This window comes from Erythrolamprus reginae, chromosome 2, assembly GCF_031021105.1.
Source record: "Erythrolamprus reginae isolate rEryReg1 chromosome 2, rEryReg1.hap1, whole genome shotgun sequence".
NCBI classification, from domain to species: domain Eukaryota; kingdom Metazoa; phylum Chordata; class Lepidosauria; order Squamata; family Dipsadidae; genus Erythrolamprus; species Erythrolamprus reginae.
In genome coordinates, this window is record NC_091951.1 from 289,041,740 (window position 1) to 289,058,734 (window position 16,995).

Here is a 16,995-nt window from a genome sequence, read left to right on the forward strand (position 1 = left end):
TTACAATGAGAGAAACTACAGCTTTGCTGGATTTGCAACTTGACAGATAAGTTTAGATGGAAACATCTAAGCCTTAACTTCTTTGTGCTTACCAGACTGAGACCTCTTTGTTAAAAATGTTTACAACTGCCTTATAATCGTAGCCAATTCCAAGTTGGAATCTGAACGTAAAATTCTTCATTTCTTGGGTGGCATGTCTTGGCATGGCTGCCTTTTTTCAAAGCATAGGAGACAAAGGCATCATTTCAATCCATTATTTTTAGAATTAGGCCATCAAATGGACTTTTCTTACATCAACAAGTGTCCCTAGCATGTAGAATATTAATTAAAATACACTGCTGAAATATATTTCAGTAGAGGAAATTTCAACATTTGTCTCTTATTTCCTATGTTATGGGAATGGGAAAATGAAGACGATGTGCATTAAAGCAAATTGCAAAGTCTTTAAATGGATCAAACAACTGTTCTTTGTTAACATGTAGTATAGAGTCCCACCATATGCAGATTCCAGTCTACATCTACTTCTGGATATGATCGCACAACACACAGGTTCAGTCTACCAGAGTGCATTGCAAACTATTAAAAACTCCGTAGTTTGGAGTTTCCCTCACCCTTGGAAAATAAACACATCCACACAACCAAGGCACAGCCACTTAATTTTCATTCTTTAAGTTTACATGGGGAGATGGTTTTGCTGGGCTTGGTGATGGAAAAAGATCTTTCTGCTGTTGGTGATATCCAAAAAACAGCCTCTGTCTTCATCTGTTCAGTTGCATCTGATTTTTTTTAGAGGCCATATAGCTTTGTAAAATTAAATGAGCAAAAAGGAGTGGTTCTGCTTAAAAGAACTACTTTACAAAGCAGAAGAAACTCTGAAACAACGGTAAACTTGGTGAGTGACAATCAAACTGAGATCATAGGAGGTCAGGACAAACGGCATAAATACAAGTAGATGTTAAATTGTGTTGTCAATACTTTAGAGAGAGAATCTGAGGGGATGTCAAGGGGTTCATTAGCCTGTGCAGAATTCCCAATTGACTTTAGAACTCTGACCATCTGCCTTTCTGTGCCACCTAGTCCATTTTTTTTCTTTAGCATTACTTTTTTTCAGTGCCCAGCAGCGAACACATACTGCAGATCTTGCGGTGGTCTCACTGGAACAGACTTAACAGTAAGTTTTGGATGAGGTTCATGAGAAAGAAAAGTAAAGGAAGTTCCACAATGCAAGAATTTTTTTCATCTGTTTGGTTTTTACCCAAGCTATTTCAATGATTTTTGAATATGTGCAGTTCATGAATATTAAGCCGTTTGCAAAAATGCCATGTATTATTTTTTTAAAAAATTGTGTATTAATTTATTTTTTGTAAATAAAATGAACAAGGGAAATGAGAAAAGAATGTATTATTATTACTATTACTATTACTGCTACTACTGATGCTACTACTGCTACTGCTACTACTACTACTACTATTATTATTATTATTATTATTATTATTATTATTATTATTATTATTTATTCCACTACTCAGAACATCATACATTGTAAGAAAGTACTTCATTGATACCTAGGATGCTGGCAGCAACCCATACCAACCATTAGCAGCAATCAATAATATTTGCAATGCATTTTTTAATGTTCAGTTGACAGATTTTTATGTTTAAGGAAAAAAGATGATGATGATGATAATGATCATGATGATGATGATGATGATAATGATGATGATGATGATAATAATAATAATAATAATAATAATAATAATAATACAAAGCAATTATTTTGCATTTAGTGTTCAATATATTGATGATGAGAATTTAGCCTTAAACAAAATGCATAATTTTTAAATTACAAGAAAAGATTCGGATCTCTGAGCTAAGTAGAGTAATCACTGTTATTTAAGAAAACAAAGAAGAAAACTGCTAAAAAGTCACAGATAAATATTTTAGTTTCTAATTTCGCTTTTGCTGCACAATACAGTTTGTTTCTTAATTGAAATAACCTCCCTTTAAAACTCAAAGCTCCTCTATAACATCATCAAAATGTCCCACCAACCTAGTTCATGTATGTCTCTTCCACAAATTGTAAGTCAATATAAATTCACTGAGCAGAGCTGTGGAAGGTGATGCAAAAATAACATTATATTGTCACATTTTTATTTTATTGTACCAATTATGATTGCAGTTTGGGAGAATTATCCAATGCAGTTTTCAGTACAGGTAGTCCTCGACCTACAACCGTTTGCTTAATGATTCTTCAAAATTACAATGGCTCTGAAAAAAGCAACTTGTGACCATTACGATTGTTGCAGGATCCCCATGGTCACATGATCTACATTCAGATGCATAACACCTGAATGTTTGCAAGTTCCCAGGATCATGTGATCCCTTTTGTCACCTTCTCACAAGCAAAGTCAATGGGGAAGTCAGATTCATTTCACAAATTAAATTAACAACTGCAGTGATTCACTTAACAAATGTGGCAAACAAAGTTGTAAAATGGGGCAAAACTCACTTAACAAATTTCCCACTTAGCAACATCAATTGTGGCTGCAAGTTGAGGACTACCTCTAGATCTGGAGAGGCAAGGATGCTTTACAACTGTGTTTTTTCAAACCTTTGCAACTTTAAGATGTGTGGACATTACAGCTTCCAGATTTCCCAAGCTAGCATGCTGGGAGTTGAAGTACACAGATCTTAGGAATGCCAAGTTTGAAAAATTTTGACTTAGAAATATGTACCTTTGTTTCAGAGGCAGTCACCCAACCAGAGAAGCAGCAGCAGATGCTTGCTGTCCCTTTCTCTCGTAGAGAGAACATCCATTCGAACTCAGGACTCTGACATAGAAGGCTGGGCTGCAGGATCTGCAGTGTTCGTCAAAATGACAATGTCATGCCATTGTAAGAAACACAGATGCCAAAGGGATGGATGGCACTTAAATTGTACCACTACAATAGTTTTCATCGTTGGTTTCTCCACCCTTCCTACAGACCTGTGTGCATAAGCATTGGGCTTCTTCAGCTCTTCTGTAGCAGGGTCAGCTAATGTCTAGATCCACAATGGAGATAATACTGCAAGAACAAATCTGGACCATTAATACTGGAGCAGGCAGTTTTCCATCTGCAAGTCAGTTTTACTCACCTTTCTGTAGGAGCCAAGGCATCTTGCTCTCTTGCCATGCTTTCTTCATGCCCTTCTGTTCTAAAATCAAGGTGCCAAATCCTTCTTCCATGGAAAAACAGCCCTCTGCCGTTCCATGGACTCAGGGAAAAGAACAAGGAAGAGGATGGAATAGATCACGCAGATCATTATCCCATTGTTTTCAAGATGCATTCAAATCAATCTTTAAAATTTGCTCCATATTTTCTCCCCAGTGTTAGTTTGCTGGATTTTACACCTCCTTTTTTGAAAGTAGGGGTTGCTTGCTCCTTTCTGGTCAACTGACATTTCAGTATTTCAGATTTTTCCAATCTGATACACACTGTGAAAGTTCAGCCACATCATCTGTTCTGTGGGGCTCTCTGGTAGAATCCTCCCAAAAATTCACAGGTACAAATTTCAGACACACACACGTTTGAAAATTCAAAACAATGTTCTTTATAATGAAAATTCACTTAAACTAAGCCCTCTTTTGGTATAGCAAAGAGCAATGGTCTCCAAACAAACTGGTAATTTGTACAAGTCCCTTATCAGTTCTGTGATACTTAGCTTGCAGCTGTGAGGCAATTCACAGTCCTTCTTTCACAAAGTGAAACACACTTTGCTCTGATTTAGGCTCAAAGCAGGGAAAAATCAGCACACAAAAAGTCAAAGTCAGGAAAGCAGTCATGAAACACAATGATCAGATAATCCTCCACAATGGCCAAACCCACAGGCTGCTATTTATAGCAGCCTCACTAATTACCACAGCCCCACCCAACCACAGGTGGCCTCACTTTCGTTAATAATAATCTCTCAGTTGTTGTCGCCTATGCATTGCTCTCCTCATGCATGGCTGTATCATTAACTCTTGCTCTGAATCCAAGGAGGAGCTAGATAATTGATCTTCTGAGCTGTCTGCCACACTCTCCTCCTCCCTGTCACTCATGTCTTCTTGGTCAGAGGAGCCCTCATCATCAGATTCCACCGGGGGCAAAACAGGCCTGCAGCACGTGGATGTCTCCCCCACATCCACAGTCCTTGGGGCAGGAGTTGGGCCAGAGCTAACCACAACATCATCATGTTGTTCCTTTAACTCTGGGAAGTAATTCATCTGGTCTCGAAAATTTAAACTCCGAATTGCATGTGTGTCAATCTCAAAATTCAGGCCTATTCTTCATTCTGCTCTTAACAACTAGAACACAGGAGTTTTGTTTGAGAAGAATTAGAACAGGTTTGCCAGGATGGCAGCTGTACAATGTAGCATTGAAGACAGGGAAATGTTTGAGGCTGAGCACTACTTAAAACTCTTCAAATTCAAAGACACTCCAAATATAAAAAAGAAATTCTGATGATCAATGGAACTGGAGATGAGAGGGAAAAAATGTAAAATAAATATATATATGGCATTATTGTCCTTAGCTTCTCGTGTGAAAAAAACAGCATCCTGTTGCTTTGACTTGTTATCCAAAGAACTTTGAATCACAAGAGAGATATTTTTTTAAAAAGGCAATAGCCTCTTTGAATATTAGTAGCTCGGTTTGGAGCTCAAGCCAACAACATAGCAATTAGCCTTTTCCTGGAGAACTGATTATCTGTTCAAAACCACACTCACTCTCCAGAATGAAGTCTACGTATTCCAAGCATTTCACAATGCGCTAATATGAGTCTTAGGCAAGAAATTAGGTATTAGAATTATGCAGCAAAAGATAACCTCTGGATCATTTGTTAACTGGTAGCTACTCATGTGCACCCAATTGTTATTTGGACTTCAATGCCACTCAATGTTTGATTCAACATTAAGATAGAGGGAGGCATCAGAACAGCAAATTATTTACTTATATATCAAAATAGCACTGGAATTAGAGATACACAAAGTTTGTTTCAAGAAGACCCCCTAGCAATATTTACTACAGTGTGTATAAATAATTGTGTGTAATGCATTAAAGCCCTTTAAGTTTAGCTTCAAAAAATAATTTATTTCTTGTTAGCTTTGGAAAGAAAAGCTGTTTTTCAAAATATGTTTCTCTCCCCTTCTGCAGTTTATATTAAAGAGTTTCATTCTATAGCACCTTTTAACTAAAGTAGTTTTCTGATAGATTTGTTATCATTTGAGAAATCATTTTTAAATAGGAGATGCACAATGTCAAGATAAATCCATTTCTTGCACTTCCAAAGAAGTGTTTTTCTGGAGCAAACAGCGTAAAAGCAATTAAAGAAAATGACTATTTCTTTCAAACTTTTCCTATTCATTATTAAAATGCAGGTCAAGCTAATTCTGATGGGAAAGGAAAAAAGGTAGCCTAGCAGGCTTTATGACCTTAGAGTATTACAGCAGAAATAGGTTTTAAAGATTTGAAAATTTTTATTTGCTTTTTATTAATATCCCCAGACAAAAATTGGAATTGGAAATATACACATAAGAAAATAAAAGCAACAAAATAAAAGTCCTGCCAAGTGGGTATGAAAAAAAATTACTGGGGAAAAAAATTAGGAATGAGATATACTGTATTGTATATTGTAGCATTTTAAAGGGAAAGAATCAGCACAAAGAATGTAGTATCAAAAAGCAAGGAATAGTTAAGATTTGAATGGAATGGATTGGAATGGAATAGAAAATAGAAATTTGTTGGTCAAGTGTGATTGAACTACAGTACAAGGAATTTGTCTTGGTGCATATGCTCTCAGTGTACATAAAATATAAGTTTGTCAAGAATCATAAGGTACAACACTTAATGATAATCCAGGTACAAATAAGCAATCCAATCACATCAGGAAACAGTCAATATAAATTATATAAACAATATAACAAAGTCAGTTGTAGGAGGAAATGGGTGATGGGAACAATGAGATTAATAGTATTGCAGACTTAGTAAATAGTTTTACAGTGCTGAGGGAATTATTTGTTTAGCAGAGCGATGCCGTTCTTGTTGTCTAGTTGTTCTGGTGTGCAGTGCTCCATAGCAGTGATGGTGAACCTTTGGCACGGTGCCACAGGTGGCATGCGGAGCAATATGTGCCAGCACATGAGGTGTTTCCCTAGCTTAGCTCCAGCATGCATGTGCACAATGGCCAGCTGATCTTTGGCTCACACAGAATCTCTGGGAGAGCACTTTTGGCCTCTGGGGGGCCTCCTGGAGGATGGGGGAGGGCACTTTTGCTGTCCCCAGGCTCCAGGGAAACCTCTAGAGCATGGAGAGGCTGAAAAACGGTCATACCGAGCCCACCAGAAGTTAGGAAACAGGCTGTTTCTGGCCTCCAGGGAGGGGCAGGGGAGGCATTATGGGTGTGGGCACTCACGCAGGCGTGATACTGCATGCACACCTGGTTTCGGCACCCAAGGAAAAAATAAAGGTTCGCCATCACTGCTCTATAGCTTCGTTTTGAGAGTAGGAGTTGAAGCATAAGAACATAAAAAGAGCCATGCTGAATCAGGCCAAAGCCCATCGAGTCCAGCATTCTGTGTCACACAGTGGCCCACCAATTGTCCTTGTGGATCTTGAGCAAAAAGAGAAAGCAAGACACTCTCTTTTTCGACCCCCAACAAATGGTACTCAAGGGAATCCTGCCTGCCTCAACCAACATAGAGGCGGCACGTGGACATCCGTTTCAATAACATAAGCAGTTTGTGTCCAGGATATGAGGTGTCTGTAAATATTTTCACAGCCCTCTTCTTGTAGTATACGGGTCCTCAATGGAAGGCAGGTTGGCAGCAATTGGTTTTTTCTGCAGTTCTCATTATCCTCTGAAGTCCGTGTCTGTCTTGTTGGGTTGCAGAGCCAAACTCAAAAAAGAAAGGCAAATGAGTTTGAAATAAATTATTTTGAAAAAGGTAAATAAGAAGTTTTCATCAGAGTGTAATTAAAAATAAAACTAATGAAATTATTTGTGTGAAGAGAATGATAGAAGGATCATGTAAGACAGTTGTATGGAAATGTTAGTGATACATTGAATAGTGGTAGTGAAATGAATACAACTGTTAATATTGAATAGAAATGGATGAAAAGGAAGCCATATGTACAATGAGAATGTTGAAGGATGGAAGTGTGGTTGGTGTAATTGGAGAAATGTTAAAAGCCAGAGGTACTTTCCTTATGTACTGGCTATCTGTTGATTAGGCTGCATCCCTATTTTTTATAAGTGGCATCTCTATTTGACAATTGGAAGAATAATATTGCACAGCAGAATTAAGAAAAAGGTAGGAGTGAATGCAAAAATTAAGGGAGAATTTGTCAAAGATGGCTGGGAAGATTTGACAGCTTTGATTGAAAGGCATTATGACCATGAGCATAAATTGACAAGTGGACTATTAACTTTGCCCTGAGCTATCAAGGGGATTCGTAATACATTTTTTATCCTTAGCAGTTAAGCCCCACTGCACATTCTGATTTCTTTTCAATTCCTTTTTGATGGACATTCAGACCTAATTTCTGTACTCTAAATCTAAAGACAGCCATATGCTTTTAAAAATTCTCCCTGTGCTAATTTTTTGCGTTCCTTGGACCAGGTATCTTTTTCTCCTTGGCTTTTTAGCGGTAGGCACATGAATGACATTTCATAAGTAAAGAAGTAGGGACCACTGGTGTCCTCTCATGACACAGACTCGTAGAATTTATGTAAAATCTGCTAAATTTGTATAGTCCAGTACATGTTCCAGATATTATTTTTACAAAATATACCTTGTCTGAATCTGGATAGAAATTCTTTACAATAAACTATGATCCTGCTTCCACTGAACTATTTGACATTTTAAACTTTAATATAATGCACACATATCCATGACTGCCAAAATGTTTAATGTGTTTTTCTTCCTCTTTCACGCTGCAAAGACACACGTTCCTCCCCCCGCCCTCCACACACACACTTCAGTAGGCTTAGGATGTGAAGTTACCCATGCAAATATTTAATGTCTGTAGAGCAAAAGCCAGATTACTGGAAACTCACCCTGACTGGGGTTAATTTGCTGTTCTGGATTCCATAAAGTTTTTTTCTCATTAAAATCAAGAACGTAACAGAAGCCTAATAATTCCCTTTGTTTCAGTGATTTTTTCAATCTGGAAAGAATTTCAAATTCCATTAAGAAGTAATTCATACTGTAAGCCAGTATGGTTCAGATGCTTCAAATTGTCTTATCTCTTAATGTCTGAGCAATGAACTTTACACAAATCATAAATCCAGCAACAGAAAGATGAAAAAGTAGGGAGTAGCATTTGTCCTCCTTGTTGTGTTGAAATTATATGTTGACAGTAAAAAACTGAGATACCTCCGGATACTAACATGACACCAGTTCAGCCTTCATTATATCCAATGTCAAAAAAGGCTAATCTTAAGGCCTGGGAAGACTGAGGTAGACAGGTCAAACACAATATTGGATTCTACCCATTGCTGGTCTCAGAGAGTTATCTGAAGAATCTCCTCTTTAATAACATGTTGTCCTGTGGAAATGCCATTTTTAAAAGGACATTTCTCACAGTATCATTTCAGATTAGCTTATTTCAAAATTGCCCCAAACTCTTTTTCTGTGTTAGATTGTCAGGGTACATGTTAACAAAGTTAAGTCCTATTTCCTCCAAAAGTTTATCCTTTCATTCTTGTGAATGAGTCTGTCCACCATTGAAGTATAATATTAAATACCCTTAAAGCTAGTCATATTAACTTTAGAAGCTAGAAGTTATACTGTAGTTAAAACCTTGAAGGCCTCTGAATTCCCACAGTTAAGATCCTAAGTTCCCCGTAGTCTGGATAAAAAGTCAAATACTTGTTTTATACATTTTAGATTATCTAATTAAGACTACCTACCTACAATTACATAGACTCCACTATAGAACACTGGAGAATCCAGGTTGCTGGCAAGGATTATTGCCCAAATATTAGGAAACTATTCTCTCATAAAGCATCTTTCATGTTTATTATAACTATAAGCACCACATTGACATTTTAGGTAAGAATACCCATGCTGCGTTCATGTACTGAACTAACCCTTCCCCCATAATTCTGATCAGGAACAACAAAATATTCAAAAAATGATTACATCTATTAGTACACTACTCAAAAAAAAAATTAAACATAACAGTTAAACAGAATATAACTTCAAGTAAATCAAACTTCTGTGAAATCAAACTGTTCACTTAGGAAGCATTACTGATTGACAATCAATTTCACATGCTGTTGTGCATTCAACTTTGTACAGAACAAAGTATTCAATCAATTCATTCATTCAGATCTAGGATGTTTTATTTGAGTGTTCCCTTTATTTTTTTGAGCAGTATATTTTAAAAATGAACAACTAAATTATTCCAGAATAATTTTACTGTTTGATTTTTGTAAATGCTGTAAATCCAGAATACTGTAAATTATAAAATCCTGTATGGATTTTCGCCACATTATGTATCTCATCATCTCTCAAATCTTAACTTCTTATTCTCAGACTGTGGTAATGACTTCCGTGTTGCACTCCTTCTGCCTGGATGCAGTATTTTTGCCAAGCACTGGATTGGATCAGATTAGATAAAATCATCCAAAAACTGGGGACTCACCTCCCACAGCCATTTTGCTTGCTGCAATGACCCCCCTACAGTAGTTTTAATCTACCCCAAGTGCTACCTGACAACCTGGCCAGGGTTAAGTCCTATTACTTAATGCCAGCCAAGGCTTCTTCCTGGAAAGGGTATTATACTGTGTCATGGAGCTGGTCCTCCATGTCCGCTGCAGGGAGTCCAAGCAATGCATTTCCTCTGCTTGCAAATTATATCCTTCCTTTCATTCAGCTCAAGGTGGCATATGCTTCTTTCTGTTCACAACAGTAAACATCTCTTGATGAGAGGCCAGGCCATGCTGGCTGCCTGGAGAAAGTATGGATTTGTAGCACCAGGACACAGACTAACGATCTGAGGAAGTCAAGAAATAACCAATCTTGGAAGAGAGGAAAAAGTGAGCCAAGGCAATTGATTCTGGCTGAGATACTTTGGGCTACACTCCAGAGTGGGTTCTGACTGATGCAGAAAATGGAAAGGCTTTCAGAGGTCACAAGTAGTGACAGCAATCTAGCTTTGGCCTTTGCATATTTATTTATTGGACTTCTATGCCACCCCTCTTCGAGGACTCGAGGCAGCTCACAACATAAAACAAACAAAATCCAATTAATTAAAGTCTAAAAAACCCCAAAATCCAATCGTTCCATTTACTCAACATTCTCAATGTTCATTGACCAAGGGGCAAGAATCTAATAGCCCCAAGCCTGACAGAATAAGTGAGTCTTAAGACTCTTACGGAAGGCGAAGGTGGGGGCAGTAGGAATCTCCAAGGGAAGCTTATCCATATTGTGATACCCACAATTCCTGGCAACTCATGTCCCTGCTGTGGACAAGCCACATTTCAGCTTATCCCCAAGTCTTTTAGAGCCTGATAAATATTCGTTTATGATTCTAGGTGGTCATAGCACCACATATTTGAGAAGTCTTGACTTAATTCTTTGAAGGACCCTGGCTGTTAGGTTATGTATGGAAAGGTAATAAATTCCCAGTCCATTTTGGACATTGAGCTCAATGAAAATATTCTGTTCCTTCCAAACTCTGTAGACCATAAGTTCACTGCATTTTGCTTGATTAGAATCTTTCACCTCAGAAGCCAGTGGGCTAAATTCAACATAGATTCTAGTTGGTAATGGATTTTGAATTCTATTAGGTTATCACAGCTCAGTAGGAAAAATTCTGGAATTGTAAATTAGTCCTTTTCAGAGCTATTCAGCTTAATAGCTGATGTTAAAAGTAAAATGTCCACTAAATATTTTATTCATTAAAAATACATCAGAAACTAGTTTTCTGATCAGCTTTTTAAATGGTAAATGTACTATTTGCATTCTTTCCAAATGTTTCTTGTCTGTGATCACTTACATAATGAGCATTTCTTTTAATTTACCCTTTATCTATTTTCTTGGGTTGAAATAGACTGTTATGGCCTGAGCAAGAACAAACTCTGATGATATTTCCCCCTTTGAATCTTCAATGAACACTCTAATAGCAAGACTCCCATCTTGTGGCTGATTATAGAATTGTAACATGATAACCACAACACGATCTTTGCCATTTGCAACTATTAATTGTGCTTAAAACTGTTTTATCTCTGGCTGATGCTTCAATAAAATGAAGGCTATAAAGCTGAACATACTTTTTCAAGTTCTGGAGGTAAACACAACCGATTCCTTAATTTGACAGAGAAACATCTCTAGAATCCCTTCCCACATTTTTCCTCAGGCTCCGCTCCTTTCCCAATTTTAAAAATTACAAAAGTCCCTAAAACAGCTTTTGTTTGTGTGGGTTATTATCAATATTTTATACATTTAAAATAAAAATTGATTTATCTGCTGCCCTTAATACTTCTCACAACTCTCTGAAAGGCTTTTAATATTGTATTATTTTTAATCTTAATCTTAAATTTTAAGGTGTTGTGATTCAGCCTGAGGCTGCTCAGGGACCAGCTGTGTCTCTGCTGGCTCCATGCCTGGAGGATGACAGCGCAGAGGAGGGGGCTGAACAGTTGGACGGGGGAGAGGAAAATCAGGAATGAAATGGAGAACAGCATGAGAGCCCCGGGGGGGGGGGGGCCCTCTCCCCAGCCAGTAGCTTGGAGTCATTAGATGATGATGCACAAGCTGTCATTGACATGAGACAGCGACGTTCAGAGCAACAAAAGGAGCAGTTAAAGAGATATTTTCACCATTGAATTAGGAACAGCTGGGTTTGGGTGTGGTCCTCATCAGCAGGGTTTAAAAGGCAGGCAAGCCCTTGAAGCCATGTGTAATGTTATCAGTTTGGAGTTGCGTTATCCTGTCTTGTTTGTTGGCGTCTCTGTTCCTGGCTTGTGGCCCAGCAGCTTTGGAAGACCCATGGGAAGTGTAGGTCTGCTATCTACAGCCTCGGCTTGGCAGCAAGAATTCTGTATTGCTGCATGGACTTTTGGCCTTCGTGAATATATCTGAAGTTACAGCATTTTCCTGTTTGTAAGGACATTTTCTGTTACCTGTGTTTTTCTTGAATTGTATAAAACTTTGCCTTTTACCAGTGTGTCTGGATTCTCTTTTTGGGTTGGTATTGGCTTCTGGAGTGACCCAGACAGAACATAAGGTGGCAATTTTGATTTTGTAGACCTCGAGGTGGTCTTGGGGAATGTCTAGCTAGGAATCCTTGGACCACACTTTTGAAAAACATTGCGTAAGAAAAGCTGCATCTGCAATTTGATTTCACTTTCCTTAGCAAAATAGTTGTTGGTTCTAAAAAAATGGATAATCAGAATATGATTTTTGCTCACAAACATGAAATACACAAACATACAGACACTAGTCAAGTAAATCAAGAAGTCACTGACATTTTCCCAGTTTCAAAACCCAACCAAAGGATGCAAGATTCAGTCAAACCTCTACATAGGGTTGTTTTCGATTCTTCAAGAAAAACCACAATCTACAACTGCCCAAATGTTATATATTTTTTCATATTTCTGAAGAATTGTCTGAGAAAAATAACCATTAGCAGAATGTAATAGAATACTAGAATATAATAATAGAAAATCTTGTGATGATTTTGTGAATGTGAGCAATGAGTGAAGAATATAATAACAGTAAAAAATCTTGTGATGATTTTGTGAATGTGAGCAATGAGTGAATCCCCCCTTTTTAATAATATAATTCCTTCAAAAGTCCAGGACAGATCAACCTGCAAACAAAACACGATCATCAACAAAATGTGAGGCTCCTATGAGGCAGAAAAAGTGTAATCTATGCATAACGTACAAAAAGGAGAATGGATTTTCAACATCTAGGAAGGAGATTCTGTTAACTGTCTCTGTAAAAAATTCTGATAGTACAATAGCAATGCTGAAGCACTGATAAGACTAAAAGATTAATATGTTGTGGCTTAAAAAAAACTAAACAAGAGATGTACAGTGATACCTCGTCTTACAAACGCCTCGTCATACAAACTTTTCAAGATACAAACCCGGGGTTTAAGATTTTTTTGCCTCTTCTTACAAACTATTTTCACCTTACAAACACACCGCCGCCGCTGGGATGCCCCGCCTCCGGACTTCCGTTGCCAGCGAAGCACCCATTTTTGTGCTGCTGCGATTTCACTGAGGCTCCCCTCCATGGAAAACCCCATCTCCAGACTTCCGTGTTTTTGTGATGCTGCAGAGGAATCCCCAAAACGGGCACTTTACTGGCAACGGAGGGGAGCCTCAGTGAAATCGCAGCATCACAAAAACACAGAGGTCCGGAGGTGGGGTTTCAAGGACTTCGGTGTTTTTGTGATGCTGCGATTTCACTGATACTCCCTTTGCTGGGAAACCCCACCTCCGGACTTCTATTGCCAGCGAAGCGCTCGTTTTTGCGATGCTGGGATTCCCTTACTGGGATTTCCCTGCAGCATTGCAAAAACACAGAAGTCCGGAGGTGGGGTTTCCCATGGATGGGAGCCTCATGGGAATGCCAGCAGTGCAAAAATGGGCGCTTCGGCTGGCAAAAGGGGTGAATTTTGGGCTTGCACGCATTAATCACTTTTCCATTGATTCCTATGGGAAACATTGTTTCGTCTTACAAACTTTTCACCTTAAGAACCTCGTCCCGGAACCAATTAAGTTTGTAAGACAAGGTATCACTGTACTTTTAAATATTCTTAATATGGGGAAAGCATTAAGTAAGGGCTTGTCAGACTTTGCATGACCATTCACAGGCTTCCAGAGAAGGAAGCCATTACCTACTCTGCAAACCTGCTTTATGCAGGGATACAAGATCATATTCATTTATTAATTGGATTTGTATGCCGGTTCTTTCCGAATACTCAGGGCGGCTCACAACATATCAAAAAACATAGTAAATACCTTTTAAAAAATCCAATTATATGATCTTTCTATTCTCTTGGAGAAGGACAGAGTGATGCCATTTTCACTGATCTGCATTGTAAGCATTACTTTCTCCCTTTTAAGCCTATTTAACTTTCCATAAGTCCTACTGCTGATTAGACCCTCCCATTCAGCGCCCTCCCCCACAGGAAAAAACACATTTTCTTGTGGGTTGTACAAGCAAAATGCTGAATATTTTATAAAATCTAAAAACACCAATTCATCTAAAATACCATTATTAAACAATTGATTCACTAACATTGATGAGTCTGTATTTTATTTTTACTAAAACTTAACTCCCCTCCAAGTATTAACATGCAAGACGTCTTAAGATAGCTTTTATTGTTAATATGACATGAAAAAGTATGCAAGTTACACTAGAATTTAAAAACACAGATCACACATTAACATAAGCCCATTTCCTGATTAAATTGCTAAGTAAAACTAGTCAAATTGTTTTATAGTCCTTCATCCTATTTATGTCTAATATACGATAATTTTCTTTACAAATATTGAGTAAAATTTGTGTATCTTGATTGCTAAAATACAAAAGTTTTCCATACAAAAATTTTGTTGAAAGCACTTTTCTTCCCCTTCCAAAAAGCATGTAAGAATGTAAAAAGATAAAGAGTAGATGGCTAGACTAACAACCAAACCCCACACAAGTATTTTTTTAACAAGGATATTAAAAAAGGACCACCGTAAAAATGAGGGTTGTTTTTTTGAAAAAACAGTACATAGTTCAGTGTCAATATTTCACATTTCAAAAAGCTATATATATGATCTGACATACAAAAACCTCCATCTCTGGGAGAAAGGAAATTAAGGCCAGACACAGCTTTAAAATTCACAAAAGGAAATACAAAAATATGTTGTGCTTCCAAGAAGGTTCTCCTCTGCAAGAAGGGATAAACATAAGTGAGGACTAGATGATTGGCATTTACATGATTGCACAGCTTCTGTTGGTTCCTCGTGGGTCTCCCTATTTTAAATATAAAAAAATGTTAAGATTATAACTGATATATAAAACTGTAAAATTTGATATACATTCAATGTAACAAATAACTTACCTATTTTCCAAAGTTATAATAGTATAAATAATAAGCATCTCTGAATCTTATTAACAATGCATTTTATGTTCTGTCATAGGAGGAAAACATGGAACAATTCAAGAGTATTAAAATTATTTGCATGAAACAATATAAATTCTGGATGACAGCTATTATATAAGGGCCATCTCTCGTCTATCTAAGGAGAGATGCCCCTTATATAATAGCTGTCAACCAGAATTTATATTGTTTCATGCAAATATTTTTAATACTCCTGAATTGTTGTAACAATATTGTTGTATACACAATATTAGAAAGAACTACTTGCTTCAAAATCTTGAAAAAAGTTTTCATATGCAAAAGCTGAAATACATTGAAATAAATTCTACATTGTTGTTAGAAAGTATTTAATGTGGGGTTGCAGCATGAATGGAACAGTTTTGAGTGTCTTTGTCTAGACTAAACCACACATTTTATCCAGATATGGGCCTGAAATGTGGAATGTTCTGTTGGAATGACTGGGAAAAGCAAGCAAGGCCACTTGATTACAGTGGTACCTCTACTTAAGAACCTAATTTGGTTCTTAAATAGAAATGTTCTTAAGTAGAAGCAATTTTTCCCAGAGGAATCAATGTAAAAGCAAATAATGCATGCAAACCCATTAGGAAAAAAAATAAAAGCTCGGAATTTGGATGGGAGGAAGAGGAGGAAGAAGAGGAGGAGGACAGTCGCTGCCGAAGGAAGAAGGTGAGGTGAGGGGAATCTAAAAAATCCAAAACTTTTAAGGCTTAAAAAAACGAGAGACTTTGAGGCAGTGAGGAGCATGCACCTCCCATACACCCGGCGCAAGGCTGCCTCCCATACACTGCACCAGAGAGAGAAACCCAGGGGGAATGGCAGGAAACTGGTTGGGCGTTTGTGCGGCTCTCAAATTTCCTGGGAAATTTCTCGGGTTCTTAAGTAGAAAATGGTTCTTAACTAGAAGCAAAAAAAGCTTGAACACCCAGTTCTTATCTAAAAAAAATTCGTAAGTAGAGGTACCACTGTATAGCTAAGATAATACAGTAATACCTCGTCTTACGAACCTAATTGGTTGCCGGGGGAGGTTCGTAAGACGAAAAGTTTGTAAGACGAAACATTGTTTCCCATAGGAAACAATGTAAAATCAATTAATCCGTGCAACGGAAAAAAAAACGCAAAAAAACGCCGCTGCCCGGCTGTCACCTTTTGAAAGTCGGGGGGCTTCCCAGCGTCCTCCTGAACCCGAACGCCAAACCCGAACTTCCGAGTTCGGCGTTTCGGGGGGCCGCCGAGAAGCCCCCCGGCTGTTTTAAAAGGTGACAGCTGGGCGGCGGGGCTTCTCAGCGGCCTCCCGAACCAGAACATTTGCCGAACTTCCGGATTCGGTGTTCGGGAGGCTGCTGAGAAGCCCCGCCGCCCGGCTGTCGCCTTTTGAAACAGCCAGGGGGCTTCTCAGCGGCCTCCTGAACACCGAATCCGGAGTTCAGAAATTTTTTGCCTCTTCTTACGAACTTTTTCCTTCTTACGAACCCACCGCCGAGAAGCCCCGCCACCCGGCTGTCGCCTTTTGAAACAGCCAGGGGGCTTCTCAGCGGCCTCCTGAACGCCGAACCCGGAAGTTCGGGTTCAGGAGGACGCTGAGAAGCCCCCCGGCTGTTTCAAAAAGCGACAGCCGGGTGGCGGGGCTTCTCAGCGGTGGGTTCGTAAGAAGGAAAAAGTTCGTAAGAAGAGGCAAAAAATTTCTGAACCCCGGGTTCGTATCTCGGGTTGTTCGTAAGACGAGGGGTTCGTATCATAGGGTACCACTGTACAACAAAAGGTGCAGTATTTTCAGGGGGGGAAAGTGGTTGGAAATGCTTAGATTCCCCACTTGAATTCAAGTACAGTGGTACCTCTACCTACT

General features: G+C 38.4%; 1 protein-coding gene across 1 annotated transcript in view; it reads right to left on the reverse strand.

Annotated features, from left to right (window-relative positions):
- Nucleotides 1-14,347: 14,347 nt before the first annotated feature.
- LMNB1 (lamin B1) overlaps nt 14,348-16,995 on the reverse strand; it is a 35,761-nt gene continuing 33,113 nt past the window's right edge. The window contains exon 11 of the mRNA XM_070742842.1: nt 14,348-15,004. Coding sequence (XP_070598943.1) covers nt 14,963-15,004 — 42 coding nt within the window. The 3' untranslated portion in view covers nt 14,348-14,962. The remainder of the gene's footprint in view (nt 15,005-16,995) is intronic.